General features: G+C 65.9%; 3 protein-coding genes across 3 annotated transcripts; all 3 read right to left on the bottom strand.

The window, feature by feature from the left end:
• Window positions 1–2,075: 2,075 nt before the first annotated feature.
• On the bottom strand, window positions 2,076–6,173 carry CDC6 (cell division cycle 6). The gene is made up of 12 exons (XM_064636347.1): window positions 5,987–6,173; window positions 5,522–5,755; window positions 5,034–5,252; window positions 4,593–4,792; window positions 4,343–4,506; window positions 4,098–4,204; window positions 3,820–3,959; window positions 3,585–3,685; window positions 3,389–3,453; window positions 3,054–3,253; window positions 2,802–2,942; window positions 2,076–2,702 (listed from the first exon to the last, which is right to left on the bottom strand). The coding sequence occupies exons 1-12, from the start codon at window positions 6,168–6,170 to the stop codon at window positions 2,613–2,615; spliced, it is 1,845 nt and encodes a 614-aa protein (XP_064492417.1). The 5' UTR covers window positions 6,171–6,173; the 3' UTR covers window positions 2,076–2,612.
• Window positions 6,174–6,669: 496 nt separating this feature from the next.
• WIPF2 (WAS/WASL interacting protein family member 2) lies at window positions 6,670–18,122 on the bottom strand. Its single transcript, XM_064636354.1, has 8 exons — window positions 18,026–18,122; window positions 12,018–12,142; window positions 11,701–11,833; window positions 11,443–11,562; window positions 10,303–10,959; window positions 8,821–9,030; window positions 8,608–8,709; window positions 6,670–7,902 (listed from the first exon to the last, which is right to left on the bottom strand). Exons 2-8 carry the CDS (start codon window positions 12,078–12,080, stop codon window positions 7,862–7,864), a joined length of 1,326 nt encoding a protein of 441 aa, XP_064492424.1. The 5' UTR covers window positions 12,081–12,142; window positions 18,026–18,122; the 3' UTR covers window positions 6,670–7,861.
• A 450-nt stretch (window positions 18,123–18,572) lies between these two features.
• Window positions 18,573–26,456, bottom strand: RAPGEFL1 (Rap guanine nucleotide exchange factor like 1). Its single transcript, XM_064636348.1, has 15 exons — window positions 25,943–26,456; window positions 23,969–24,047; window positions 23,299–23,446; window positions 23,126–23,223; window positions 22,638–22,750; window positions 22,330–22,497; window positions 22,150–22,247; window positions 21,710–21,832; window positions 21,427–21,605; window positions 21,260–21,350; window positions 20,621–20,671; window positions 20,286–20,373; window positions 20,134–20,198; window positions 19,792–19,846; window positions 18,573–19,125 (listed from the first exon to the last, which is right to left on the bottom strand). The coding sequence occupies exons 1-15, from the start codon at window positions 26,370–26,372 to the stop codon at window positions 19,001–19,003; spliced, it is 1,911 nt and encodes a 636-aa protein (XP_064492418.1). The 5' UTR covers window positions 26,373–26,456; the 3' UTR covers window positions 18,573–19,000.
• Between the last annotated feature and the right edge of the window lie 472 nt (window positions 26,457–26,928).

Raw genomic sequence — 26,928 nt, forward strand, 5'->3', positions numbered from 1 at the left:
GGTGGCTGCGTCCCCGGTCCCACCGAGGTCCCACGGCCCTTGCCCGGCGCGGGCCCGGTGGTGGCACAGCGGGGTCGTGTGGGGTCCTGCCCCACACCCCCGGCCCCGGTGCCAGGCGGGAGCAGCCGAGCGGAAAGGGGCTGTCAGATGGAATCTGGGTGCCGGCGGTGACGGCGCGGCGGGAGGCGGCCGTGCCCGCCACGTGGCCGCTTATGTAAGGAGAGTGCAAGGGAGGACAGCGAGGCAGCCGGGGCACCGGGGACACCGCCGAGGGGACACCGGGCCCCCACCGCGCGCACGGGCGGCTGTGTGGCCGGACACGCGCCCGCGGGGCTGCCCACGGCACAGCTGGGCACTGCCCGGCCCCGTGGGCACAGCACGTGTGTGTGCGGGGCTGGGGGACACGGGCACACGTGTGCAGGGTGGGGGGACAGGATGGCGGCGGCCCCTTTGGCCTCCCCACGCCGCCGCCACCCCAGTGTCCCGGGGTGTCCCCTTGCTGCTGTGGCACTGCCAGCCCGCGGTGACGGAGGGCCCCGGTGGGAGCTCTGGCACCCACGCGCTTGGATCCGGCTGCGCCATTGATTTTTCATCCACTGCAGCAGAGAGCAGAGCCAGGGCTGGCACTGGCACGGCCAGGGGGGCCGTGTCCCCCGTGTTGTCCTGCTGTCCCCATCCCCACCTGCACAGCCAGGATGCTCTGGAGACAGTGCCGGCACTGGGGACCCTCCAACCTTGGCCACCACGGCCTGTCTGACCCAGGCATGGGGTGCCCCTGTGCCCTGCCTGCAGCTGCCTGTGCCACCGTCACCTCACCTGGCACAGTGGTGGGCACAGGGCGGGCTGGGGCAGCCGGGGGGACACGGGGCACAGGGGCTGTGCCTGCGTCACCACCACGTCACCGCGGCCCCACACGCTGCCAGGCGCTTCCTTCCTGACACCGTCACCATGTGCCACATCCCCACATGCTGTGGGGCTGCATCACTCCCCGGGGCCTTGGCACAGGGCACAACATGACTGCCACAGCCTGTGGGGAGCCGGGGACCCCCGGGCAGCCCCTGCCCGGCCCAGCTCTGCCCACGGGCAGGAGGACACCAGTACAGCCCCATAGCCTGGTGACAGGTGGCAGGGCCGCGGTGCCTGCTGATCTCATGGCGTGGGGAGGGGCAGAGACAGGGTCCCCCCAGGTCCCTGACGTGGCGAGGGCGCAGGGACGCAGCGCAGAGCGGGCACAGCCTGGGCTGACCCCGCCGCCCGCCCGTGCCGCCGCACACGTCCGACACATGGCAGTGCCGGCTATAAATAGCGCCCGGCAGCGCGGGCTGAGCCTGCCTGCAGCCCTCGGGGCTCCCAGAGCCCCCCTGTGCTCCTCTTGCCTCTATTTCCCCACTGCTCCCCATGGCCAGTGGCAGCTGGGGGGCCCTGGGTGCCCCCGAGGTGTCTCCTGGCCTCACAGGGAGTGGGAAAGGGGGTGGGAAAGGGGGACTGCCCTGGGATGCCCCGTTCCATGGTGGGACCCAGCAGCCTCACCAGGCTCCGCTTTGTGTCCTTGTCCTGGGCACCCAGTGCCAATGTCCCCATGGGGATCCCACAAGGCCACAGAGCCAGGGGGCAGAGCCAGGATGGGGCTGGCACACAGCAGGGTCACACCATGGGGCCAGGGGGAAACTGAGACACACTGGGGATCCATGTCCCCCGTCCTGTCCTGCCCCCAGAACCCCTTCCCTGTCCAGGAGTTGCTGAGGGGGCAGCCGGGGGTCCCGGGGGACTGGGTGGGATGGTCAGAGGTGGGGTGTGATGGGGGATGGGTGGCACTGACAGAGCCTCATCCCCTCCCTGCTCCCCCGCCTGCCCAGAGCCCACCACACCCCCCCGAGATGGGGAAGCTGCAAAATTAGGTCAAAGCGTCCATTATTTAACAGAAACGAAGGAGCTGCAGCCAGGAGCGGGGGGGGCTAAGGGGGGGCTGCAGCCCAGGAGAGGGGCAGGGGGAGACAGGGATGAGTCCCCACAGCCCTGGGGAAGGGAGGGACCAGGGGGGCAGTGGGGGGAACAGGGGGAGCAGGAGCCAGAGCTCAACCAGAATGACTTTATTAATGGCAGGAGATAAAGGGGTCCTTGCTGTTCCCCCACCCCCGGCGGACCCTGCACCCCCCCTCTGCCCCTGCCAGCACTGGGACCCAGAGCAGGGCTGGCACTGGGATGGTTCTTCCTGCAGCCAGAAGGGCCCAAAAGGTTCTGGAGGGCCCCGGAAGGCTCCGAAGGAGTCAGGAGTAAACACTGGATCCCTGGGTCATGGCAGGAGCAACAGCAGACCCCAGGATCACACACGGGGGTGGGAACAGGGCCAGGAGCACCAGCACCCACCACTCCCAGCTGCAAAGGGGGTGGGGGGGCTGCAAAGGCGCTGGGAGAGGGTCTTCCAGCCTCTTATCTTGGCTCCCACAGATATCATAATATACCATTAATAATATTAATATATTAAAAATATTAATAAAAGAACCCCATACTGAGGGCCCCAAGGCACAACTTGACAAGTGTCCAAGGCTTTGGGAGCCATTTCTCTGTTCCAGCCACAGCACTGAAATCCCCCTGGGGCCATGGGGAGGGGGCTAGTGCAGCCCCTGGGCCAGGATGCTGCCCACCAGCGCTGTGTCCTGCAGCCTGTGCTCCAGCGCCGCCTCCTCCAGCTTCAGGGAGACCTGGGAGGGAGACAAGGGATGCTCAGCACTGCCCTTGTTGGATCCTGCCCTGCTGCCAGACCCCAGTCCCACCACCAGACCCTGCCACCCCCCTGGTACCTTGGCCAGCCGGGCCTCCTTGGCCCTCTTGAGCTCGAGGACACCGCGGGACTCCAGCAGGGTGACAAGGGACAGACACTCGGCCTGGTCGACGGCGGGGAGCTGCTGCCTCCGGCACACCTGGCTGTAGGTGTCGTGGAGCTGGGGAGGGCAGAGGGGCGTCACAGTGCTGGAGTCACACCCCAGGGAGACCCTCAGGGACACCCGCCCACTGCCCAGATCCAGCCCCGAGAGGGTCCTGCTGCCACTCACCTTGCCCAGGGTGACCTCACGGGCGCGCAGGTGCCGGGAGAGCAGGAGCAGGGAGCAGAGCAGCACCTTCTGCTGCAGTGGGAAGGTGTCCTGGGCCCCCTGGGGCCCCCCTGCTAGCCGGTCCCCAAACACCTCTGAGAGCACCCGGGAGATGTGCAGGAGCCCCACGCGCTTGGGGACGGGGGACACCGGGGAGTCACCTGTGGGACAGAGAGGGGAGTGAGAAAGGGAGGTGGCAGCGGGGAGCAGGTGTCCCAGAAAGGGAACCCAGACCCCAATTAAGGCCAACCCAGAGGTGCCCCCCCAGGGTTTTGGCTCCAGCAGCACCAACTCACCCCCGGGCAGCGGCTTGAGCAGGGTCTGGCCTCGCACCTCCAGCTCCACCACCTCCACGGCACGTCTGGGGAGGGACAGCGCTGAGCACAGGGCAGAGGCACCTCTGGCACAGGTACCCCCGGTGCAGGGGACCCATGTGGGCTCACAGGGGCCATGCTGGCCCTGGCACTGCCAGGTTTTGGGGCACACACTGACCTGCAGACATCCAGGGCCTTGCGAGCATCACCAGAGACCGCGGAGACCTTGCGGGCGCAGAACTGAAGCGCGGCTGCGTCCAGGACGGGGTCACCGGCCACCTGCCGAGGCCCTGGGGCCATCAGTGCTGCCCCCCGCACAGGCAGAGCCCCCCCATGCCCTCCCCATGTCCCCACCTGCCCCAATAGGATGGCAAAGCCCCCGATGTCTCCCTTGTGTCCCCCCGTGTCCCCACCTGCCCCAGCCGCTCCTGCAGGATGCGGGTGAGCTGCTCCTTGGTGTAGGGTGGGAAGTGTAGCAGGCGGGGGCTGCCGGCTGGGTGGGCTCCCAGCCTGGCCAGGCTTCGATCCGTCAGGTCCAGGGCGTTGGCCAACCCTGCAGGGCGAGGAGAGGAGGAGGATGAGGGCTGTGACCAGAGGAGGCAGTGGGAGGGGAGCGCAAAGGCAACCCTCCATCAGCCCCCTCAAAACAGGGAGGGTGCCCAGGGGGCAGTGCCACACTCCACACACTCACCCACGAGGACGAGCCTGGAGCTGGGCAGCTGGGTCCACTCGAAGAGGGTGTAGAGCACATCCTGGCCTTTGCTCTCCAGCTGGTCCAGCTCATCCAGCACCAGGAGCCTGCAGGGGGAGAGCAGATGAGTCCCCACTCTGCCCACCCTCCCCTCAGAGCACCCTAAGCAGAGAGAGCTGCTGCCAGGCCACCTCTCCCAGCATCCAGGGGGAACCCACACCACCCCCCAGGGATGGGGAACTCACACCATGGGCCCCTGGGCCGTCAGATACTTTTCCAGGCTCCGGATTTGCTCCCGGCCAGTGGCCGTGGGCAGCCCCAGGTGCTGTGCCAGGGCAGGGAAGACACTGTGGGGGCTGCCCAGGGCCATGCAGTTCAGCACCACGGTCTTGCTCCCGGACAGCTCATCCTGATGGGAATGGGAATGTTACACCAGTCCTGAGCTGCTGCCCCCAGCCCAGCCCCCCAGAGCAGCCCCCTGGCCATGGCACAGACCTTGCAGTCAAGCAGAACACGGCTCAGACAGGCCGTTTTCCCGGTCCCGGGGGCTCCGGACACGTAGAGGCTGCCGGGCCGATGGCCCCGGACGTGCTCCCGCAGGAACTGCCTCAGGATCCCGGTCTCCCGTTCCCGGCCCTGCAGCCGCTCAGGCACGGCCACATGCAGCACTTGCTTGGCCTGCTGGTAGCAGGTACCTGCACAGGGAGGGACAGGGCTCAGGGGGCATATGGTGCTGCCAGAACCCCATCCCTATCTCCATCCCAATTCCAGCTGTATCCCCATCCCTGGTTCTATCAACACATCTCAATCCTCATCCCTGGCTCCATCCCCAACCCTATCCCCACACCCATGCCCCGTCCCAATCTCTATCTCATCTCCATCCCCATATTCCCCAGTTCTACCCCCATCCATTCCCCCATCCCTGCCCACACTCACCTTCCTGCCGGAAGAGCCTGGTCCGAGGGTTCTGCCCATTGACCCTCGAGCTCCGGGGGGTCTCTGGCCCCCCACTCCTCGGGGTCGGCCCCGGGCTTTTGGGCTGCTCGGGGGAGGCCGGGGTCTCCCCGAAGAGCAGCCGCCGGCCCCGGTTCTCCTTGCTGCGCTTGGCCGGGGAGCCGGGCAGGGCCTGGGGGACGTTGCAGAGGTTCTCGTCACCTGCAGGGGGACAGGGAACGGTGACCGGGCGGCTCTCCCTGGGGGGCTTTGTGCTTCATCACCTCCCAAACCTCGCGGGAGCAGCTTCTTCTCCCAAAATGGGGGTGAAGCGCCAAACGCAGCTGGGCCAGGGATGGGGGTGGGAGCCGAGCCCATCCGCCTGCCTCGGCCGCCCCAGGGTGAGACCCCCACCCTGCAGGGGTGGGGAGGGGACGGGCCCCGCACCATTCCCGGGGGGTCCCAGGGCAGGGGGCAGGAGGGGAACTCACCCAGGCGCTTGCGGGGACTCAGGGGCTGTACTTTGGGGCTCAAGGGCTGCGCTGTGGCCCGGGCCGAGCGTGTGCTCGGGGTGGCCTGGTCGGGGGAGCCCGAGGCCTTGGGGCGCGGCGAAGGGCCGGGGTCGCTCTTGGCCGGGGGGGCGGCCCCGAGGCGGCGGGCGCTCCTCGTGCGGGGGAAGCCGATGGTGGGCTGGCTCTGCGGGCTGCGGCTGCTCATGGCGGAGGCTGCAGGGGGAGGGAGACAGCGGTCAGGCGGGGGGGACCCCGGTCAGACTGGGGGGACCTCCAGCCCCGCGGCTCCCGGGCACCCCCCCAGCCCATCCCACACCGGCCCTGTCCCCTATTTCCGCCCCCGTACCCCCCGGCACGACCTTGAGCCCCCCCGACCCCCAGAGTCCCCCCCGATCCCTCGTGTCCCCCCTGACCTCCCGTGTCCCCCCCTCTGCCACCACCGACCTTCTCGCGCCAAATCAGCCCCGGCTCCGCAGTTCGCGCCACCAGCCCGAGCTGGCCTCGCCCCTTCCTCCCCATTGGCTGCGCTGCCGCCGCCACCGCCAATCGCCGCGTCCGGAGGACGGATCGCAACAGAGCAGCCAATCAGCGAGCGTGCCCGAGACATGGCGGAAGGCGCGCGGAGCATGCTGGGAGCTGTAGTCCGGATGGGATCGGCGCTCCCAGTACCCCCCAGCCCGCCCCCGCGTGCTCCCAGTGCCTGCATCCCCCATCCTGCCTTCCCAGTGCCACCAGTATCCCTCATCCTGCCTTCCTACTGCCACCCAGTCCTGCCCCTCCCTTCTCCCAGCACTCTCCACCCTGCCTCCCAGCACTCCCAGTATCTCCCCCTTCCCGCTTTCCTGTGCTCCCAGTTCCCGCACCCGTCCAATCCCACCTCGCCATGCTCCCAGACCATGCAATCCCGCCTCCCCATGCTCCCAGAGCCCACGGTCCTGTCTTCCCAGTGGTCCCACTGCCACCAGTACCCTCCACCCTGCCTCCCAGCACTCCCAGTACCAGCCTGGCTGCAGACAGAACACCCTACCCGCAGCCCCTGGGGCCATCACCCCCCCAAGAGACAAGAGGGGTCCCTGGGTACCCCCCCTTCTCCAGCACCCTCCCCCCAGGCAGTGCCCTTGACATCATTTATCACTTTATTACTTTTATTTAAATGCAATTTCCAGCTCCTCCAATTCCGTCTGTTCCCTCTTAGGAGGGTCCCTCGCTCCAGGAGGGGCAGAACCGTGTTGATCCTTTATTTAACCCAAAGGGCAATGCTGAGGGGGGTCATCCTCCAGAAAACCCCCCCAAACACCCCTCACCCTTCACCCGCATTTCTCCAACCCCAACAGGGAAAGGTCCATCGTCATAGAAAAAAAAAACAACACCCAAATCAACCCCAAACCGTTCTGGGGGAGGTGCAGCCTCCCTGCAGCCCCCGCCACCTTCCTCCTACGGCGCTTGACAGGTACAAAGAGATCAGTAACTACGTTAGTGTGACCCCCCCGCGGGAACACGGAGAGTCCGGCCGGGACCACCCGTCGGACAGGGAGTGTATAAGGCAAAACGTCACTGGCTCCCCCAGGGCCCCCCCCATGTGCCCCCTGACGTGTCAGAACCAGCACAAACAGGCCCCCCCCGGTTCCTCCCCAGATAATTAGTGTTTTCTTGTTAAAATGCTCGAGGTCGGGGGTTCAGCGGTGAAAGCCGAGAGGACCCCACGCCCCCCATCCCAGCCCAGGGGGGAAGTGCCGGTTTTAGAGGGGACAGGGATGGGGTTCCCCCTCACCCAGCGCTGTCGGGGTCTCCCTGGATGGTCCCACTCACCCCCCTCCCCTACTGGCTCCTGTGCAAAAAAGCAATGGGCTGTGCTGGGATAACAAGGCTCTCCCAGGATAATGAGGTTCCACTGGGATAATGAGGCTCTCCAGGGATAACGAGGCTCCCCCAGCCTGGCCCTGCTCCCCCTCGCTCCGGGGGTCTCGCAGTATGTCCATCCGCAGCCCCTCTCCACCAGCCCCCCTGATCCCCACAGCCGGCACACGGCTCAGCCCAGAGTCCCGTGCCCGGCTCCCAGGCTGATCCTGGCCCGGGGTCCATGAGGAGGAACAAGGGATGGACCCATCCAGGCTTGCCATGAGTCCCGAGGGGTGCATAGATGAGGGGGAGGCTGACGGAGGGTGCTGGGCCGGGCAGATCCGCTGGTCCTGGGGAAGGCAGAGAGGCCGGGAGTGTGCCATGCAGGATCCGGGGGGCTGGGAGCTGGGGGGGCCGGCTGAGGGAGGGGAAGGAGGTCCGTGTGTCTGCTCCGGAACAATCCACCTGCACAGCCCGGTTTCACCTGGGGATGGGGGGCAGAGGGGGGGCCCCACGTGTAGCTGCAAGACAAGGAAGGAGGATGGAAGCGGGAGCTCCGCAGAGCCGGATCCGGCACGTCTGCTTTCCCTCCTCCACACCCCCGCGCCAGCTGCTGGCCCCCCCTCCCTCCCCGACCTCCCCGCGGAGATCTGGAGCCTGGGATTTGCGCCTGGCAGCAGCCGCACCGAGCTCGGGGCTTTTCAAACCCGCATTAAACATTCATGGCTCTAAAAATAAACGAGCATCCCATTCTCCCCGGAGTCTCCGCCGGGATCCGCAGCGCTGACGCGCGGCACCAAGGGCACTTTGAGCTCTGCCGGGTCCGAGCGCCGGTGCTCAGGGCCGATCCCAGGATACACAGAGGGGCTGCACTCTCCGGCCCCTGTCCAGCCCCAGCTCCGGCCGCAGGGTCCTTCAGGATCCCCCTCTGGCACCAATGAAAGCAGGAACGAGCCCTGCGGCATTTCCCAGTAGGTGGGATGGGACATCTGCACAGCCCAAATTCCCAGCCCCCCCTTCCCCTGAAGCACAGCGAGCTGCCCTCGGAGCTCAGCACCCCCAGGAAAGGGGCTTGGCACTCCCAGGAACATGGGCAGGGCCTGGGGCAAGGCCACTGCACCGTTCACCCTGCACGGGGACAAATATGACCCCAAAGGCACAGGAGGGGACAGGTACTGCAGGACACCCCCTTCTCCTCCTCACATGCACCCCCCCATCCTCCTCACCTCTGTTTGTTTTGCTGGGGTAGATTCTCTGGAAGTACTTATATTCCTCTGGGGCTGGGAAGTCTTCAACGGGATGAAAGGAGTATTTGGATTCAAAGTCATCTGTGGAAAAGGGGCAGAAGAGGCAGGTGAGGGAGGGGGGGACTCTAGGGGAGCCCGGCCAAAGCCACAGGGCTCTGCTCTGAGGGGGATCCATGCAGGGGTCCCACTCACCCAGGAATGCTCTGACGGTGGAGATGGAGTCGCGGTGCCCGTTCCGCACGGGCGGTGGGGGCGGCGGTGGCCCAGCCGGGGTCCTGGTGGGCGGCGGCGGGGGCTTCCCCCGGCTGGGGGGCTCGGCGGGGCCGTGCAGTCTGTAGGGGGGTGGGGGCGGGGGGGCATCGCGGCCCCCGTTCCGCAGCATCGGCGGGGGGGGCGGGGGCGCTGCAGGGAGAGCGGGGTCAGCAAATGCGGCATTCCTGGGGCAAACCCAAGGACATCCCCTGGAGCATTCCAGGCCGTCGGCTGGGCCAGACCACAGCCCAGGGATGCTCCTACGCGTGCCCAGAGATTTCCTGCTTGCTCCTGACATCTGCATTCCTCATTCCTCCAGCAGCTGCAGGGCAGAGACCGGCCAGCCCGGTGCCCCCCCAGCTCACCACCCACCATGGGGGGCTGCTCTGGCCCTGCACATTCCCAGCCCATGCTGGGCACACATCCCTCCACAGAGGGGATCCAAGGAGCAGCTATGAGCCAGCACATCCCAGAGTCTGAGGGCAGCAGCTCCCTGTGGAGCCAAGACGCTGCCTGCCAGGGCTGGAGGCCATGTCTGCAGTGCCACCGAGGCGGTGACAGGACCCCCGGCCCCTCTGACCCACCTCTCGCTCCTGCCCAGCCTCCCGCGGAGGCTCGGTGGCAGTTCGTGCTCCTCATTAGCCTAATTACAGCCGGGCTGACAGCACAGCTCCCCAGCCGTAGCTCCAAGGAGGGATTCTGGCAGGGCTGGGAGGACAGAGCGGCTTGGCCAGGGCCCAGGAGGGAGCTGCGGTCTGGACACGGAGCCCAGGAGCGCACGGGGGGGCACCAGGGCACAGCCAGCGCCAGCCCCGGCCACGGGGACACGCTCTCGAGGGCTGCACCACCACAGGAAAGGCTTCTCCCTGCTCTGCCACAGCTTTTTGTCATCCCCCCAGCGACATTTCAGAAGCTCAGGGGAGCAGAGACAGACTATGCAGCTCTGGCTCTGCCATGTTCTCACCTCCCACCCCAGGAAAGCACATGGACCTCGCGGGCAGGAGCTGCCCAGACAAAACCCACCACCACCATCAGGCTGGGAGGAGCTGGATGGGCATGGGACATGACCAAGGACATGTGTTAAACACGACACTGCAGCCACTGCCCTGCTCAGCCCCTACACCATGAGCAGAATCACAGACTCACTTAGGCTGGAAAACACCTCCAAGATCATTGAGTCCAACCTGTGATCAATCCCCACCTTGTCAACCAGACCAGGGCACTGAGTGCCACGACTCCCTGAACACCTTCAGGGATGGTGACTCCACCTCCCTGGGCAGTCACTTCCAATGTTTAATCAACCTTTCTGTGGAACCTCACTGTGCCTCAGAGCTGACTCTTCCCACTCACCTCTCACAAGCCCCCAACCACCGAGAGACCCCCACAGCCCACCCCGGGCACCATGGAGCAAACAGCTCTTACCTGCTCCGCGGCTCGGGGGGTCTCTGGCCGGTGGGGGGGGGCGGCTGCTCTGCAGGGATGGGGAGGCAGCAGTGGGTGGCGGGGGGGCCAGACCCCGCAACGGGCCCGGTGCCTTCCTGTGCAAGGAGTTGTGTCTCTGCGGCAGCTCCGGGGCCGACTCGCTGCCGGGGCTGGAGGGGCCGTTGGGGACACCGGGCGGTTGCCGGTAAGGGGGCGGTGGGGGGGCAAGAGACTGGCCCTGAGCCCCCGACCCCGTCCGGAGGCTGACTGGGGAGGGAGGGGGCTTGATGGGCGGCGGGGCGGGGGGTCCGTCCCTGCTGCCGGGTGGGCGCTGTCCCGGGGTGGGCGGCAGTGGCTTCTCCCGGTTGTAGGGCGAGGCCTTGGCGTGTGCCGGAGGGGGGGCCGGGGGGGCAGCGGCGCGGCGTCCCGGTGGCGGGGGCGGCGGGGCCGAGGAGCTGTGCTTCATGCCGGTGCTGCCGGCGGTGCCGGGCCGGGACAGGTCGGGCAGGGAGGGTCTCTGCGTGCGCGGCAGCTCCGGCGGGGACCCCCGGCTGCTGTCGGCATCGTCCTGAGGGCGGCTGTTGCTGGCCGGCACCGGGGGCCTGGGGGCAGCTCCACGGGAGCCGGGCACTTGCAGGGTCTGTTTGGTGGAGCTGTCTGTGGGGAAGGAGAGCACAGTGAGGGGGCTTGCAGGGTCTGTTTGGGGGAGCTGTCTGTGGGGAAGGAGAGCACAGTGAGGGGTCAGGAATGGCACAGGAGTGGCTCCGTGCCTTGTCCCTGCGCAGAGCTGCGGCCGAGGAGGGCCAGGCCACACAGATGTCTGGCACAGGCAGGGAGCTGGCAGCGAGCACAGCCACACACACGGCTCCTCTCTCACCACTCTACTCTTTGATCACCACAGAGAACACCAGAGAGAAACATTCAGCAACACACGCGGCTCCTGTGCGCTACGAGAGGTCCATGTGTGGGACACTGTGGCATGGGGAGGGCACAGCCAGCCTGTGCCACACAGGGGGTGTGACCTGGGGTCCTGCCTCTGACCAGCTGAAACCCCCAGGGAAGCACGGCAAGATCCTCGACCCCCTCCTGCTCCGAGCCCTCCCAGGAACCCCACGCAGACCACGGGCACATGGCTGTTACCTGAGCTGTCCTTGGCTCCCACAGGTCTGAGCTTGGGAACACCACCTTGGAATAGGCCACCCTTGGGCTGGATGGCGGCTGAGCCAGAGCTGTAGTTGCCACCGCCACTGCCCTTGGGCTCTGGAAGGAGGGAGGCAGAGAGGTTAAGCCTGGAATTATCCGCTCCTCCAATGAGGAGCTGCTGGGAACCAGATGGGCGAGAGCCCTGCTGGGCACAGCAGCAGCCGGCACGGGGCCGGGAGCCCCCCGGGGACTCACTCTCGAGGATGGGCGCGCTCCGGTCGTTGATTTGGGTCACTTTCCTGAGCTTGGTCCCTTTACAGATGTCCTGCAGGAGGGCCCCACGGCCCCGCTGCTCCTCCCGGCTCAGCTTGGGCGGCTCCGTGTTCGCCTGGGGACGAGCAGCAGCTCAGCACCTGCCCCGGACACCCCGACCCACGGCACAGGCACAGCCCCGCTCCACATTCCCACCTCCCGAGGCACACACAGCCAGCCTTCTCCAGGGCCAATTCCTCTGGCAAGTGGCCCCATGAGGGGACAGGCCACTTCCCCACCTGTCACAAGGTGACCCCTACCTGACCAAGGGTGGGGGGCGGCGGGGGGCCGGGGGGCGGCGGCGGGGGAGGAGGGATCGGCATCCTGGCCTGGCTCCCGGCGGCTCCGGTTGCTCAGTGCTGGGGGCAGGCCTGGGCACTCATGCCTGCAGGAAGGGAGGAAGCGGTCAGGGAATGGAGGGGAAAGCCTGTGGAGAAACATGGCCCCGGGCGCTGTGCTGGTGCTGAGCTGGAGCTTCTGTGGAGCAGCAGCTGGATCTGAGCTCCCACGTCCTCCCAACACCCTGGAGCAGCAGGTCCCAGAAGTGGGACAGCACATCCCCACCCCAAATCCCCAGGGCCCCCGGAGTGCCTGGAGATGACACCCAGGATGTGTCTCACACGAGCACCTCGCTCAGCAGAGAAAACCCAGCCAAGCTGCTCCAGCACCATCCATCCAGCTCCTCCAGCTGCAGCCAGAGAATGCTCACGTGGGAATGTGACAGGAGCCTGCAGGAGGCACAGCCAGCCCTGGCACACAGCCCCGGGGCCTCTCCGGCCACAGCCAGGGTAAATCTGCCAGACAGCTCCGTCTCTGGAGCAGCCAGAGCAGTGTGGGGCTGTCCTGTGGCTCCCAACCACAGCATCAATAACCCCCCAACACTGAAGGCTCTCTGTACCCCACAGCTCCAAAGCCCCCACCAAAGTTCTCCAAGCAGTCAGGGAAAACAGCTTTCCCAGCATGGATCTGATGACATTCCAACCCATCTCATCACGAGCCCAAAACAAACCTGTCCAGCACCGCGGCTCCCCTGGAACAGCTCCTGGGGCCCGGCAGCTCCGTTTGGCACCGGAGACGGAGCACAGAGGGAGGGGGGGACAGGAAGAGGAGCCTGAATCACCGGGAAGTCGCAGTTCCCTGGCAGACTCGTGCTGCTGACAACAGTGCTCAGGTAGGGCTGTCCTGCAGCACCGGCTCAGGGAATAGGAATGTGGTGACTGGAGGCCCCACATGCAGAGTCCCAGGTGCTCGGGGGAGACCCAGAGGCAGGGGACAAATGTCCCTCTCTAGGCCACAGACATCCTTCCCTCAGGAAAACCTATTCCACAGTCACTAACAGGGATCATAATGCCAACAGGAGGCAAGGACAGGGCAGTTTCACACCTGAAACTTCCCATTTCTGACCCCGAGGGCAGTGACAGAGGGCACAGGAACAGCCCCTGTCCCCGTGACAGTTCCTTTGTGACCCAGGTTTGCACCAGGTATTAACAACCAGATCCCTCATCGGACTCATATCCTGCTGGATAAACTGCAATTTACTGATCCCATGGGACACAGGTCCATCCTCACCTGTCAGACATTCCCGAGATGTGAGAACGGGAAGCACGGAGCAGCGGCACAGCTGTGATACCAGTGGCTCCCCTGCCCTCGGGAAACCACCAGCTCCGTGGTCCAGGGAAATAAATAAATCCATAAACTGCCTTTTAATTAAAATCAGCCCTTCTACCCAGTGAGAATTCCTCAGCTACAGCCTTGTCGGGAAGGCCTTCCTCCCTCTATCTCCTGCATTTTCCGAGTCACCTGAGGCTCCCAGTCTCCTGGTGGAAGTGCCCTCCACTGTCAAGTCCCAGCTCGAGGCCTCACACCCAAGAGCCAACATCCCCCAATCCCTCCGGACGCTCCAGAATCAGGAATGACGCCCGGCAAACACATCCAGCCTGTGCCTTTCCCACCGGAGCAGGATCACAGACGGCTCCGAATGTGCTTGTCTGGGACGAGTTGGAACAGGAATGCTTTTCCCTGTGCTCCTTCCCAGCCTGCAGTGGGGCCGGGACGGCACGAGCTGCTCCGGGGCAGAGCCCCAGCAGTGCCGGATCAGCTGCCGGAGGGAATTAGCACGGATTCAGCGCCAGGTAATGAGACTCCTGACTCGGGCTCGTGTGTCACAGCCCTGAGCCAGCACAGGAGCTGTGCCAGGGCCGTCACCTCCGCTCCCAACCCACGGGAACGTCACACATCACGTCCCTGCTCCAGCTGGTTACTCCCAGGGTGACACTTCCCTCGGTGGCACTTGGGGTCACGGGAGCCGCTGTGACAGGGACACACCATCCCACAGACAGACAGACAGTGGTTGGTCACAAGGTTCCCCCGTGTGCCCTGCTGACCCCCAGACACCCTGTGATAAGTGGAGCAGCTCCAAACAATCCCACAAGGACAATCCCACAGGGGCAATCCCACGGGACTTGTAGGATGAGGGGGGTATTTCTCCAAACAGACCACGAGTCACCATCTCCCCATTTTTAGGGTGCCCTCACAGCAAAACCTGCGCTCAGATCCAGGCTCTGACCTAGAAGAGCAAGAGGAGGGGAGGGAAGAGTTTAAGTTAAAGCAGCTTGAGGATAAACTGGAGCTGAATTCCCGAGAAACAGGTCATTCCGTTTGAGCACACGGCCCCGTTAGGGCTGGGGATTAACAGCAAAGGTCACTTTGAAAAACCAAAATCGAGAGGCCCCGACTCGGCACATGGCTGGGAAAAGCTGAGAGCTCCGGGTGGGAAGGCTGCCTTTGAAATACAGCCTGGACCTTTCATGTGCAAGAAGACAGACCCAGCTGATACAGATTAGGGAGACACAAGCTAAATCCTCCAGGAAAAGAGAAAAGGGGGGAGTTCTCCTCCCAGCACTACTCGGCACCCCTTCCTGCCTGGCAGAAGCCATCCCTGTGAAACAACACTCCAACTTCTCCTTTGTTCTTCCTTACCAGGATCCTTTCACACCAAGACAAATCGGAGCCTGCGAGAGCTCCCACTGCTCACAGGGAAAGTGGTTGGGAAGAGTAGAATCCAGAGACACCCACAGATCAAAGCTGGGCTGAGGCAGGAGGGGCAGGTTTGCACAGTGCCTTTGCTTTTCCAACCCAAACCAAACCCCAGGAGAGCTCTGAGCAAAGTGTGAGGAAAACAAGGTGTGAAAAGCTGTCCCCTGGGAGGAGAGAGAGATCAGGAGATTGAGGTGACCCTGAGGAAAGCTGCTTCCAGAGCTGAGCCCACCACAGCCACAGACCCCTCGGCAGCATTTTGGATCAGCACCTCCCTGTCACCTCTGGAATCAAAACACCATTAAATCCCAAGAATTTGTCATTCAGCTGCCCCTTGTCCCCTAAAACAGCTGGATTAGGCAGATCCAGCCCGGCCAGGGTGACACACCACGTTTTCCAGGTGTTTTTCAAGTCCCCGTTTGCCGTGGAGGGATTTAAAACGCCCTCCCCAGCAGCAGCCCCAATCCAGCTCATCCCGGGGGATTGCTGCTGGGGCAGGACAGGCAGCAGTGACCTTCAGTCGCCTATTTCCTCGCTTTTCAGGGGGATTTGGGCTCCGGGGCGGATTTGTATTTCTCATTTGCAAGCCCGAGCTGCAGCGCCTCATCCTCAGGGAGGCTTTGAACTGCAGATCAAGAGGAATTTCCAGCCTCTGATGTCGGTGCAGAAATGCGGCCGCACCGGTTTGGGAACGACTTCCAAGGCTGGACCTCTCCAACGCCCGCCCCCGCGCCTTTATCTTCCCCCTCTTCCCATCCAAACCCGCAGCTCCTCGCTACCCCCTCCCAAATTCCGAGCCTGTCCCCGCAGCCCGACATTCCTGCCTGCTCCCGCGGAGCTGAAGATGCCACATAAATAATTTATCCTGAGCGACAGCCATCGCAGGATTTAAGGTCACTCAGGCTTTTAAAATCCTATCAGCATGCTTCCCGAGCGCGAGCTGCCAGCTCCATTTGGAGCATCCCGCCGAGGCGGCGCATCCCTGCCTGCAGACAGACGGACACGCTCCGGCCCCGCGGGATCCAGACGCTCCCTGTGAATTATTAACGACCCGCGCGGGCTCTGACGAGGCGTTTTTACCAAAACCCCCAACTCTGGAGTTTCTCATTCCTCAGGGGTGGGTTCCACAGCCTCAGTTTCCCCATCCACAGCTTCCACAGCCTCCATTTCCACAGCCTCAGTTTCCCCATTCCCACCTTCCAGCCTGTTTCCCTTTCCCAAGGTTCCAGAGCCTCAGTTTCTCCATTCCCAGCTTCCAGCCTGTTTCCCACAACTTCCACAGTCTGTTTCCCCATTCCCAGCTTCCAGCCTGTTTCCCTTTCCCAAGCTTCCAGAGCCTCAGTTTCTCCATTCCCAGCTTCCAGCCTGTTTCCCTATCCACAATTTCCACACCCTGTTTCCCCATTCCCAGCTTCCAGCCTGTTTGCCTTTTCCAAGCTTCCAGAGCCTCAGTTTCTCCATTCCTAGCTTCCAGCCTGTTTCCCTATCCATAACTTCCACAGTCTCTGACTGCCCATTCCCAGCTTCCACAGCCTCAGTTTCTCCTTTCCAAGCTTCCACACCCTCAGTAACCCCGTCCCCAGCTTCCACAGCCCCATTCCAGGCCTTCCCATTCCCAGCCACAGAACCCTCAAGTCAGGCTCATCCCTTCCTCCGAGCTCATCTCAGGTCACTTGCCAGAGGAAACCTTTAATCAGGAGCAAGGGAATCACGTCCTGAAACTCGGCTGCACCAAAGGGAAAAGCAGGAAAAGCCCGTCCCGCCAGGCCCACAGCCTTCCCTGCCTCTCCCCTTTCCCGGGAAGGGAAAGGAAGCTGGGAAGGGAGAGGTGGGACATGATGGGGCCAGGCAGGAACCGCTGACTGGCAGAGTGTGATCCCAACGGGGTTATCCCGATGGAATGTGATCCCAGATGGAATGTGATCCCACAGCGGGCGCGTGCTCCCGGTCCACCGGCCTTCCCGCCCACGCTGCCTTCGGCATCGTGGTCGGGAAGGCCGTCGGACCGGGAGCAGGGAGCCATGGATGTGTTTCCCTGTGGCTGCCCCATCCCTAGAAATGTCCAAGGCCAGGTTGGAGCAACCTGGGATAGCAGAAGGTGTCCCTGCCCATGGCAGGGGGTGGCACTGGATGGCATTTAAGGTCCCTTCCAACCCAAACAATTCCATGATTCCACGACACTCTGTGCCCACGGTCATCCCTGAGCCACCACGGGCCACAGACCCCTCCCCATCCTTCTGCTGTACCCCCCTCTCCAGAAAGGCCCCAGCCCAACCTCAGGGTGGGGGTCCAGGGAAGGGTGGAGGAGCCCAGGGGGTCATAGTGGGGGTCCCAGGGTAATTCCAGAGGTCAGTGTTGGGGGTCCCAAGGTGGAGGTCCTAAGCCCCTGGTCCTGCTGGTTCTGGGCACCCCCAGGGTGGGGGTCCAGGGAAGGGTGGAAGGGCCAAGGGGGTCAGTGTGGGGGTCCTAGGGGTCATAGCGGGGGTCTCAGACACCTCGAGGGTGGAGGTCCAGGGGGTCAGTGTGAGGGTCCCAGAGGGGGTCACAGTGGAGGTCCCGGGCAATCTGAGAGGGGGATACAGGGGAGTCCTGGGGAGGGGTCCCTGAGCTGACCCAGGGGTTAGGGTGAAGGGGTCAAGGGCATCCGTTTTGGGCATCCCAGGTGTCATAGCGAGGGTTCATGGGGGTCCTGAGGAGGGGTCCCTGAGGTGACCCAGGGGTAAGACTGGATGAGTCCAGGGCGACAGTGTGGGGGTCCCAAAGGACACCCAGGGAGAGGGCAACGTGAAGGGTCTACGATTGAGATTTCAGCCCCTGGCCCCACCGGTTCCGGACAGCCCCAGGTTGGGGCCCGTGGGGTCCTGGCGGGGACCCAGAGGGTCAGTCTGGGGGTCCCACAGGGGTCACAGGGGTCAGGGTGGAGCGGAACAGGGAATCTGTGTGGCGGCTCCAGTCCCCCAGTCCCGCCGGTCCCTAACACTCCACAGCCGGTTCGGGGACCCCTCAGCCAGCCCTGGGGACCCCTCAGCCGGCCCTGGGGACCCCTCAGCCGGCCCGGACACCACCCGGACCCCGCGGAGGCCTCGCCGGGCCCGGGCTCCGCACAGGCCCCACACACCCACCGCGAGCCACCACACCCCTCACAGCGGCCCCGCGGCCCGCAGCTCCGGCTCCCCGCGGCCCCCTGAGCCCCGGCCTGGCCCCCCGCTCCCCCCGGGCCCTCCCCGCTCACCCGCGGCTCCTCCCGCCGCTCCCGTACCCGGCCCCGGCACCGCCGAACGAAATGGCGGCCGCGGCCGCTCTGCGCCTGCGCGACACAACAGGATGTGGGCAGGGCACGGCGGGGCCTCGGCGCCATGATGGGGAGGTCGGGAGGTCTTGGGCGGAGGGGCCGCCATCTTGGGAAGGTCAAGGCTGCAGTGGAGCGTCCGGTGCCGCCGCGTGCCAGTGACCGGAGGGAGAGCGGAGGCACCGAGAAGGGATTTCCCGCTCCGTGCCAAGCCGCCGCTGCAGGACCGAGATGCGGCGACTGAGCGCGGCTACGCCGCCAGCTCCGCCATATTGAGAAGGGCACACGGCACCCTGGTGGCCGCCATGTTCAGAAGGTCAGTGGGCGATGCTGGACGCCGCCATATTGGTAAGGTCATCGAGAGCTCCCGCGCCGCCCCCATCTTGGGAAGGTCGAGTCGTCTTGTCAGTTCCGGAACTGTGACGTCACCCGGCAATATGCTGTGACGTCACTCCCCAGCACGAATTCAGTCCCTCGCATGACATCAGAGTCGGGCGCCGGGACAGACGTTTATTGGGGCTCCCCACCCCCCCGGCCTGTTTTGTTGGGGTTTTTTTGCTGTTTGTTTTTTTTTTCCTTTTTTTCCTCCTTTTTCTTAAAAAATAAATGTACAATTCCGGACAGCGCTCAGTACAAAATATACACGTCTGGGGGGGGCGGGGGGCACATACAAAAATAGGGGGGCGAGGGGCCCCCCTGTAGGTCCCTGTGCCCCCCACCAGGGAAGGGGGGCACCGGGGAGGGGGGGGTATGTGCCGGGGGTCCCCAAACCCACCCACCCCCCCGAGGGTGGGGGCAGCACCCGCTGTCGGGGCTGGGCAAAGTGCGTCAGTGCTGGGGGGCACCGGGCCCCCCGGAGTGGGAGGTCCCGGGGCCTGGGGGGTCCTCAGGGTTTGGGGGTCCCCAGTGGGCCCCCCCTCACTGGCTGCCGGGCTCCAGTTTGTAGGAGAGCTCGAAGAGCAGGTTCTGGTTGTCGATGACACGCAGCTGCCGCACGTAGGCCTTGGTTTGCAGCTGGGCCGGGGACGCCTCCAGCTCCAGGCCTGGGAACGGGAACAAGAACGGGAATGGGAATGGGGTGGGAACAGCGATGGGGATGCAGGGGTTGGAGGGACGGGGGTGAAAAGATGCAAGGTGGCAATTTGGGAACGGGGATAAAGGGATGAAGGGGATGGGGATGAAAGAAAATGGGGATGTCAGTGTGGGAATGGGGATGGAGGGACAGGGATGGAAGGATGCTGGGAATTCAGGGATGGCAACGTGTGAGTGTAGGGGACGGGGATAAAACAATACAGGGATGGCCGTGCGGGAATGGGGATGGGGAGGGGGGAAGGCAGGGATGGGGACGGAGGGATGGGGGAGTGGGGATGAAAAGATTCCAGGACAAGGATGTGGGAATGGGGATGTGGGGATGGATGGGATGAGGATGCAGAGATAGGGATGGGGATGAAGGGATGACACAGTAACAGAAACATGGGAACGTAGATGTGGGGACAGGGATAAAGGGATAGAGGGGTGGGGATGAAGGGATAGAGGGGTGGGGATGAAGGGATACAGGGGTGAAGGGGTGCAGGACATGGATAATGGGGTGTGAGGATGCAGATGGGGGTGCAGCCATACCCCTGTCCCTCAGGGGCAGCACTGAGGGTTCAGGGCTGTGTGGGACACCCTCCTTCCCCCCCCCGGACCCCCATGTGCCCCCCACTCACAGAGGGGGCGGCTCCGGTACTTCCTCACGGTTCTCACTTTCTCAGCAATGCAGTGCTGGGCAGAGAGAGACCCCCAGAGTCAGCCCCGGCCCCCCCAGGGACCACTGACCCCCTCCAGGGACCACTGACCCCCCCCAGGACCACTGACCCCCCCAGAACCTCCTGCACAACCCCCCACCATCAGGGACCCCACCCCGGGGGTCCTGCTCTGCACCCTGGGGATGCTGAACCCTCACCCCCCACACACAGGCAGGGGACCCCCAGCCCCTCAGGGAGCTCACCCCTGCCCTGCCCTCACCCTGGGGGGGTCTCTCAGCCACATCACCCCCCCCAAGCACCCACCAGTTTCTCCACGTTGACCAGCCCGTCCAGGAGGGTCTTGCTGCCTTCGTGCAGGAAGGTCAGATCTGGGGGTGAAGGGGGGTTAGGGGGGGTCCCGTGGGGTCTCAGCAGGACCCTGCCCCCCTGTGGGACACGGGGAGCCCCTTCCTCACCTTTGAGGATGAGCGGCACAAAGGGGATCAGGGGGGGCTTCATCTTGGCCAGCACCTCCCGGTAGGTCTTGTGGTTCCTGCAGGGATCCTGGGGGGACAAGAAGGAGGGGGGGGGTCAGGGTTTGGGGGGCTCCCTGGGGGTTCCCTGGATCTCCCCCCATGCTGGTGGCTGTGGGCACGGGGCTGGTAGTGGGGGTGGTGGTAAGAACACCCCTGGACACCCCAGGAAAGTTCCTTGGACACCCCAGGAAAGTTCCCTGCCCACCAGTTCCCCAAGTACCCTGGGGGGGGTTCTGGGGACCCTCCAACCCCCACGGGGCCCCGACGTTTCTCACCGTGAGGTTCTCAAACTTCCGAAACAGGTTCTTGAATTTCCCTGGGAGCTTCTGGAAGACAAATTGAGGGGGGGACATGAGGATCCACGGGGTCAGGGAGCACCTGGGAGGTCCAGGAACACCCCAGAGGGGGTCTGGGAGAACCCAGGAGGGGTCCAGGAGCAGCCAGTGGCAGGCCATGAGCACCCAGGAAAGGGTCTGGGAGCACCTGGGGGGGTCCAGGAAGGCCCAGGAAAGTTTGGGAAGGTGTGGGAGCACCCAGAGGAGTCCTGGGAGCACTGGATTGGGGGGTGAGAACTCCTGGGGGGTTCTGGGAACACACAAAGAGGGGTCTGGGAGCACCCAGGGTGGATCTGGGAACATCCAGGGGGTTCTGGGAGCACCTGGGGATGTCTGGGAGCACTAGGGAGTGTCAGTGAGCATCCAGAGGGGTTTTGGGAGCAACCAGAGGGAGTCTGGGAACACTGGGCAGGGGAGGTGAGAGCTTCTGGGGGGTTCTGGGAGCACTGAGGAAAGAGTCAGGGAGCACTTGGGGGGTCCAGGAAGGCCCAGGAAGGTCTGGGAGCATCTGTGGGGGTCTAGGAGCACCAGGGGGGGTCAGGGAGCACTGGGGGGGGTGAGGGCCCCCCATCCCCTCACCTCCCAGGTGAGGCGCAGGCGGCTGACGGCGGCGTTGTTGAGGCCGATGACGATGGCGTAGAAGGAGAGCATGTCCTGGTTCTGTTTGCAGCTGTGGCAGGGGGGAAGAGAGCGTGAGGGGTGGGCTGGGCACCCCCGGGAGCCCCCCACCCTGGCCCCCCACTCACATGGCAGCGATCTTGATGAGCTTCTTGAGCAGGTGGGCGCGCTTGCCCAGCCCCTCGCAGAGCAGCAGCTCCGTGCCCACCCAGTGCTGCACCTCACTGCAGCGCTGCAGCAGCAGCTCCAGGTTCGCCGTCTCCCGCCGGCCCCGCTCCCCGTGGAACACGTAATCCACGAATTCCAGCTGCAGGGAGGGGCGGGGGGGGGAGTTACACGCGTGGCATCAGAGCCCCACGCACACACACAGCAGTGTCCACACGCTGAGCCCCCCCCCGTGGCCCCCCAGACCTCGTGGATGCAGCGGAAGAGCTCCCAGTGGAAGGCAGTGAGGTGGTTGGCCACGTCCTCGGGCTCCACACGGTGGATCTCCGTGTCCCCCGGGACCACCTGGATCTCCTCGGGCAGCGGCACCTGAGGGGGGGGGACACGAGGTTATGGGGACACTCAGGGGGTGCTGGGCCACAGGGTGGGAAAATGGGATAGATATATGGGACAGGGAAATGGGGTGGGGACATGGGACAGGGAAATGGAGGGAGGAAATGGGGTGGGAACATGGGAACATGGGACAGAGAAATGGGGTGGGGAAATGGGGTGGAGCACAGGGGTCCCCCCTTTCTGCACAGGGAGTGATTGTGGCACCAGGGCTGGGCAGGTGAGGGGGGGGATGTCCCTGGCAGGGGGTTCTCTCTTGGGGGTCCCCATCAGGGTGTCCCCACCGCAGAGCTCACCAGGGAGTCGAAGGTGTCCCTGGTGCAGGCGAAGAGGTGGCTGTTGATGCCCAGGGTGGTGAACACACACTCCTCGCTGGGCTGCAGCACCGCTTTCTCTGCCATGGGGCACAGGAGGGGGGTCAGCACCTGTGGGACCCCCCAGCCCTGCCCACAGCCCTCCCCCAGCCCCTCGGGCACCTCCGGACGAGGCCATGGTGACGAGGATCAGGGCGTCCTCGCGGGTGCTCTGCTCCTCCGAGTACTGGAGCTTCTCGGTGACCGAGGCCAGGATGTCCTGCACCGAGGCCGAGAGGCGGCTGCGGATGGTCACGTAGGAGTGGTCGGGCAGGTACACGCGGCAGAAAACTGGGGAGGGGCGAGGGGGTCAGCACAGGGCACCCCCCGCCCCGCCCCGGGCACTGCCCACCGGGAAACTGGAGGCACGGGGCAGGCAGGGGCAGCGGGGCACAGAGAGGGGACCCCAGGCCCCCGCCCTGGTCACTCACTCTCGTCAGAGCCCCGAAATGCCACCCGGGTCTGCAGGCACGAGTCGATGCGGCGGAAGTGCCGGAACAGCGGCTTCACCTGCTTGTTCGGGGGGGGGGTCTCGTCGGCCACCCTGGGGGGGCACAGGGCAGGCGTCAGGCGAGGCCCTGGCGCCCCTGGGGCTGCACCCTGAGGTGTGCTGGGTGCCCTGACAGCCCCCACCCAGGGCCTTGCTCGGGACAAGGAGGTTGGGCGTGAGGAGGGCACTGGGGGTGCAGTGAAGGGGGCAGGGGGTGGGCACACAGGTGCCATGGGGAGGGGTCTGGGGCTGGGCATGGGGAGGGCAGTCAGGAGGGCACCAGGGTGGGCTGCTAATGAGCTAATGACCCCCCAGCACCTGTGTGTCCCCAAGGACCAGAAATCCTTCTCCTTCCTGGGGACACCCTGACCCACAGAGTCCCCCAGGATCCCCTCCCCTTCCCCTGGACCCCCTTTTCCCCCCTCTCACTTGAGCTCCACCGTCTCCACGAGCTGGTGCAGCTTGAGGATCTCGTCCTCCAGGTCATGGTAGAGGGACGTGTCCTTCATGATGAGCAAGTAGAGCTCCTGGGGGGGGCAAGAGGGGTCAGAGTGGTGGGCTCTGGGGGACTGCGGGGGGAGACACGGGAAGGGGACCCCCACCTTGATGACCTTCCCGGCGCTCTCCTCCTCCTGGAGCAGCCCCTTGTATGTCTCGAGGAAGTGCAGGAGCACGGCCAGCACCGCCCGCTTGCGCTGCAGCCCGGCCCCCTCCTCCCAGCGCGGGGGGCTGCCCGCTGCCAGCACGAAGGTGGCACTGTCAAGGAGGTGCCACGGCACGGAGGGACCCCCCTGGCCGCTCCCCAACACCCTCTGCACCCAGGGACCCCAGTGAGGGCCGTTGTGCCCACCCTGGGGGCACCACCCTGCCCACCTTGCACCCAAACCTGTAGCCCACTCTCATGGACCCACATGCCCACCTTCACAGCCTCCCCATGTGCCCACCCACATGGGCACCCCAATTCCCTCCTTGCTGCTCCTGTGAGCCCCTCGTAGCACCCTGCTGCCCTCCCCATGTCCTCCTCCTCCTCGCAATCCCCATGCCCACTCTCATGCCCACCCCTGTGCCACCCTCATGGCACTTTCTTGCCCACCCTGGTGCCCACCTGGTCACCCCCTCATGTCCCTTTCATGACACCCTTGTGCCCACCCTCATTGCACCCCGATCCCCTCCTCATGCCCAGCCTCAGACCCCTCCTCACTGCACCCTCGTGCCCAACATTGGCCCCCTCCCTGTCACCCCCTCGTGCCCCCCCGTTGCCCCCCAGGATATTGCTGGTGCAGCTGCTGCAGGAAGCGCTCGGTGGGCAGGAACAGCGAGTGGGTGAGAACGATGTCGTCCAGCAGTGACTCTGGGGGAGATTTGGGGGACAGGTGTGAGCACCCCACCCTGCACAGCCCCCCCGACACCCCCCGTGCCCAGCGGGGCGGGAGGGTGACGGGAGCGATGCTAATTCCGGGGTGACACCGGGAGAGGCCGAGCCCCACGCGAACCACCCCCCGCGCCGGCGCTGACTCAGGGCCCGTCCCAGCCCCGGGGCAGCCGGGCCCGGCAGAGCCGGTGCGGGGGCAGAGGCGCCGGCAGGGCGGCACCGGGGCCGCGACGCCCCGGCACACCCGGGAGCCCCGTGAGAGCCGCGGGCACGGCGGGACACGGAGGGGGAAACTGAGGCAGGAGCTCGGGGCACAGCGGGCCGGTGCCACAGCCGGGCTCTCTGGGCCAGCACCAGTGGCACCACCCTGGGAAGGTGTTTTGGCATGGCCAGGTGAGCCGAGGGCTGGCACTGGCGCCAGCACCAGCCACCACCGGGACCTTTGGACGAGGCACCACTCCCTCCCCGGCACCAGAACAACCCTCGGCCCCAAGCAGGGGCTGTGCCCACATGCCCCGGGGACACTGTAGTGGGACCCCAGAGCCTTTCCAAGGGCTCTGTCCCACAGGGACAGCCCCGAGGGGCTGTACAGAGTGTCCCCTCAGACTATCAGACTATTAACCTATTCGTGGATCTGTGCTGAGCCAGGGCAGAGGGTCCCCTGGCACCCCCATGCCGGGCACAGCACCCACGGGGCATCAGCTGCTGCCAAAAGCAGGACATGGTGCTCTAGGGCACAGAGACAGGCAGAGGCACTGGCAGAGTGGGGGGTACAGGTACATGGCCCCCAGCCCCCCTGCCCTGGGCACAGCCCCCTCTCGTGCTCTGCCTGGGGGCAGGAGTCAAACGCTCCCCCCACCCCCCCAGGCTGCAGCTCCCCCTCCAGCCTTGCTTCAGTTTCCCCATCCCTCTGCAGCACCCAGGCCGTACCCCAGCGCCACTGGGAGACTTTCCCACACTGGGACCCCCACGCTGGCTCCTGCCTGCCCTGCTCCAGGCCAGCCTGGGCACTGCCAGGCCTGGCAGCGTGTCAGTGCAGGCAGGGCCTGGCACTGCCAGTCCCAGCTCGCTCCTACCTGAGGGCTCCTTCTGTCTGTGCCCAACCCTGGCATCACTGGAGCAGGGGGCTGGTGGTGGCTGGGGGTCGCCAAGGGGGGTTCCTCAACACCTCCCAGTCCCACCAGCCAAGCGAGACTGGCCGGAGCAGGAATGCCCATGGCATGGGAATGCTCCCACCCACCTGCACCCAGCCTGGCTCCCACCCAGCTCCGGCACCTGGGCACGGGGAGCCACCGTGGGACAGTACTGGGAGGCCTGTGCCAGAGGGAAGGGGCGTCCAACCGACCCTCCCACTGCAGCTCCCGTCGCGACTAATTTTAGCACCAGGAGGATGTTACGGACCATCCAACCGGGAGGTGGATGCTGCAGTGGCTCCCGGTGCCCGGCCACCTCCAGTCCTCACTGGGCTGCTGCCACCACCGAGCATCCCCATTCCCCTGCCAGCCTTTCCGACGCAGTGTGCTGCCCTGGGGGACCCCTGCCCACGCCGGGAGCTCCTGCCCACCCCGCTGCCACGGGCACCTTGCCCCGGCGGGGACCCGGCCCTGACCTTGTCACCTCAACCGGGCACCGCTGCGCCCCGCGCGAGGCCACCCACCCCACCGGAAACCGCGTACCGGGCACGGGGCTCCCCCATCCCGGTGTCTCCCACCCCGTCATCCACCAGCGCATCCCCCCCGCAGGCAGCGGCCGCCCCCGATCTCCCCCCGCGCCGCCGCATCGCCCCGCGCTCCCCGCGCTGCCCGCCCCGGGCACCCCCGCAGCCCCTCCCGGGGATCCCGCAGCCCCTCCCCGGGGGTCCCGCAGCCCCGTACCTGCCCCGCAGCCCTTCCCGTGCTCAGCCGCCGGCAGCCGGTCGAGGAGCGCGGTCAGGAGCCGCTCGGGGGGCGCGGGCGCGGTGGGGGCGCAGCCGCAGCCGCAGCAGCAGCGGGCGGCGGGCGGCGGCTCCGGGCTCGGCGGCTCCCGCTCCCGGTCCCGGTCCCGATCGCGGTCGCCGCCCGGTGACGGCTCCTCGGGGGAGCGGAGCGGCGCCTCGGGCGGCCGCAGCTCCAGCCAGCGGCCCTCGCCCCCCGGTACCGGCCCCGCCGGCCCCGGCGGCTCCTCGGGGGAGGCGGCCGGGCGCGACAGGCTCTGCCGCCGCGGCGCCGGCAGCGACCCCGGCCCCGGTACCTGCCCCGGGGGGGCGGCGGGGCGGGCGGGCAGGTGCGAGCCCGGCTTCTTCAGCAACTTCTCCAGCGGCTTCATGGCCGCCCGGGCGCGGCGGCGGCGGCGGCGGCTCAGGGGCCCATCGGCGGCGGCGGCGGCTCCGCTCGGCTCCGCTCGGGCCCCGGCGCCGCTCCCCGCCCGCCCCGCACCGGCTGCACGCTGCGCCCGCCCCGCACCGGCCCCGCCGCGGCCCCGCCGCCAGCGCAGCCCCGCCCCGGTACGGCTCCGCCGCCGCCGCCCCCGGCACCTGCCCGCCCCTTTCCCCGCACCGCCGCCGCCCCCGGCCCCGCCAACGGCACCTGCCCGCCCCCTTCCCGCACCACCGCGCTCGGCACCGAGCCCGCGCCCGGGGCTGTGGTGGCACCGGCTCGCCCCCGGACATGGTCACCCCCTGCCTTGCCCGCAGCGCCGCACAGGTGATGCGTTACACACACCAGCATCCCCCCCCCGGATCTCCACCCGCGTCCCCGGGGCACGACCACGCGCACCCCCCAACCGTACAGCCTGGGGGGACACAGAACCCACAGCCTGTCCCCCCCCGCTGTCACACACTGCGACCCCCCTGCCACGCGCTGCCTCACACCCCCCGCACACC

The sequence above is a fragment of the Pseudopipra pipra genome, chromosome 26 (genome assembly GCF_036250125.1).
Source record: "Pseudopipra pipra isolate bDixPip1 chromosome 26, bDixPip1.hap1, whole genome shotgun sequence".
Lineage (NCBI taxonomy): Eukaryota > Metazoa > Chordata > Aves > Passeriformes > Pipridae > Pseudopipra > Pseudopipra pipra.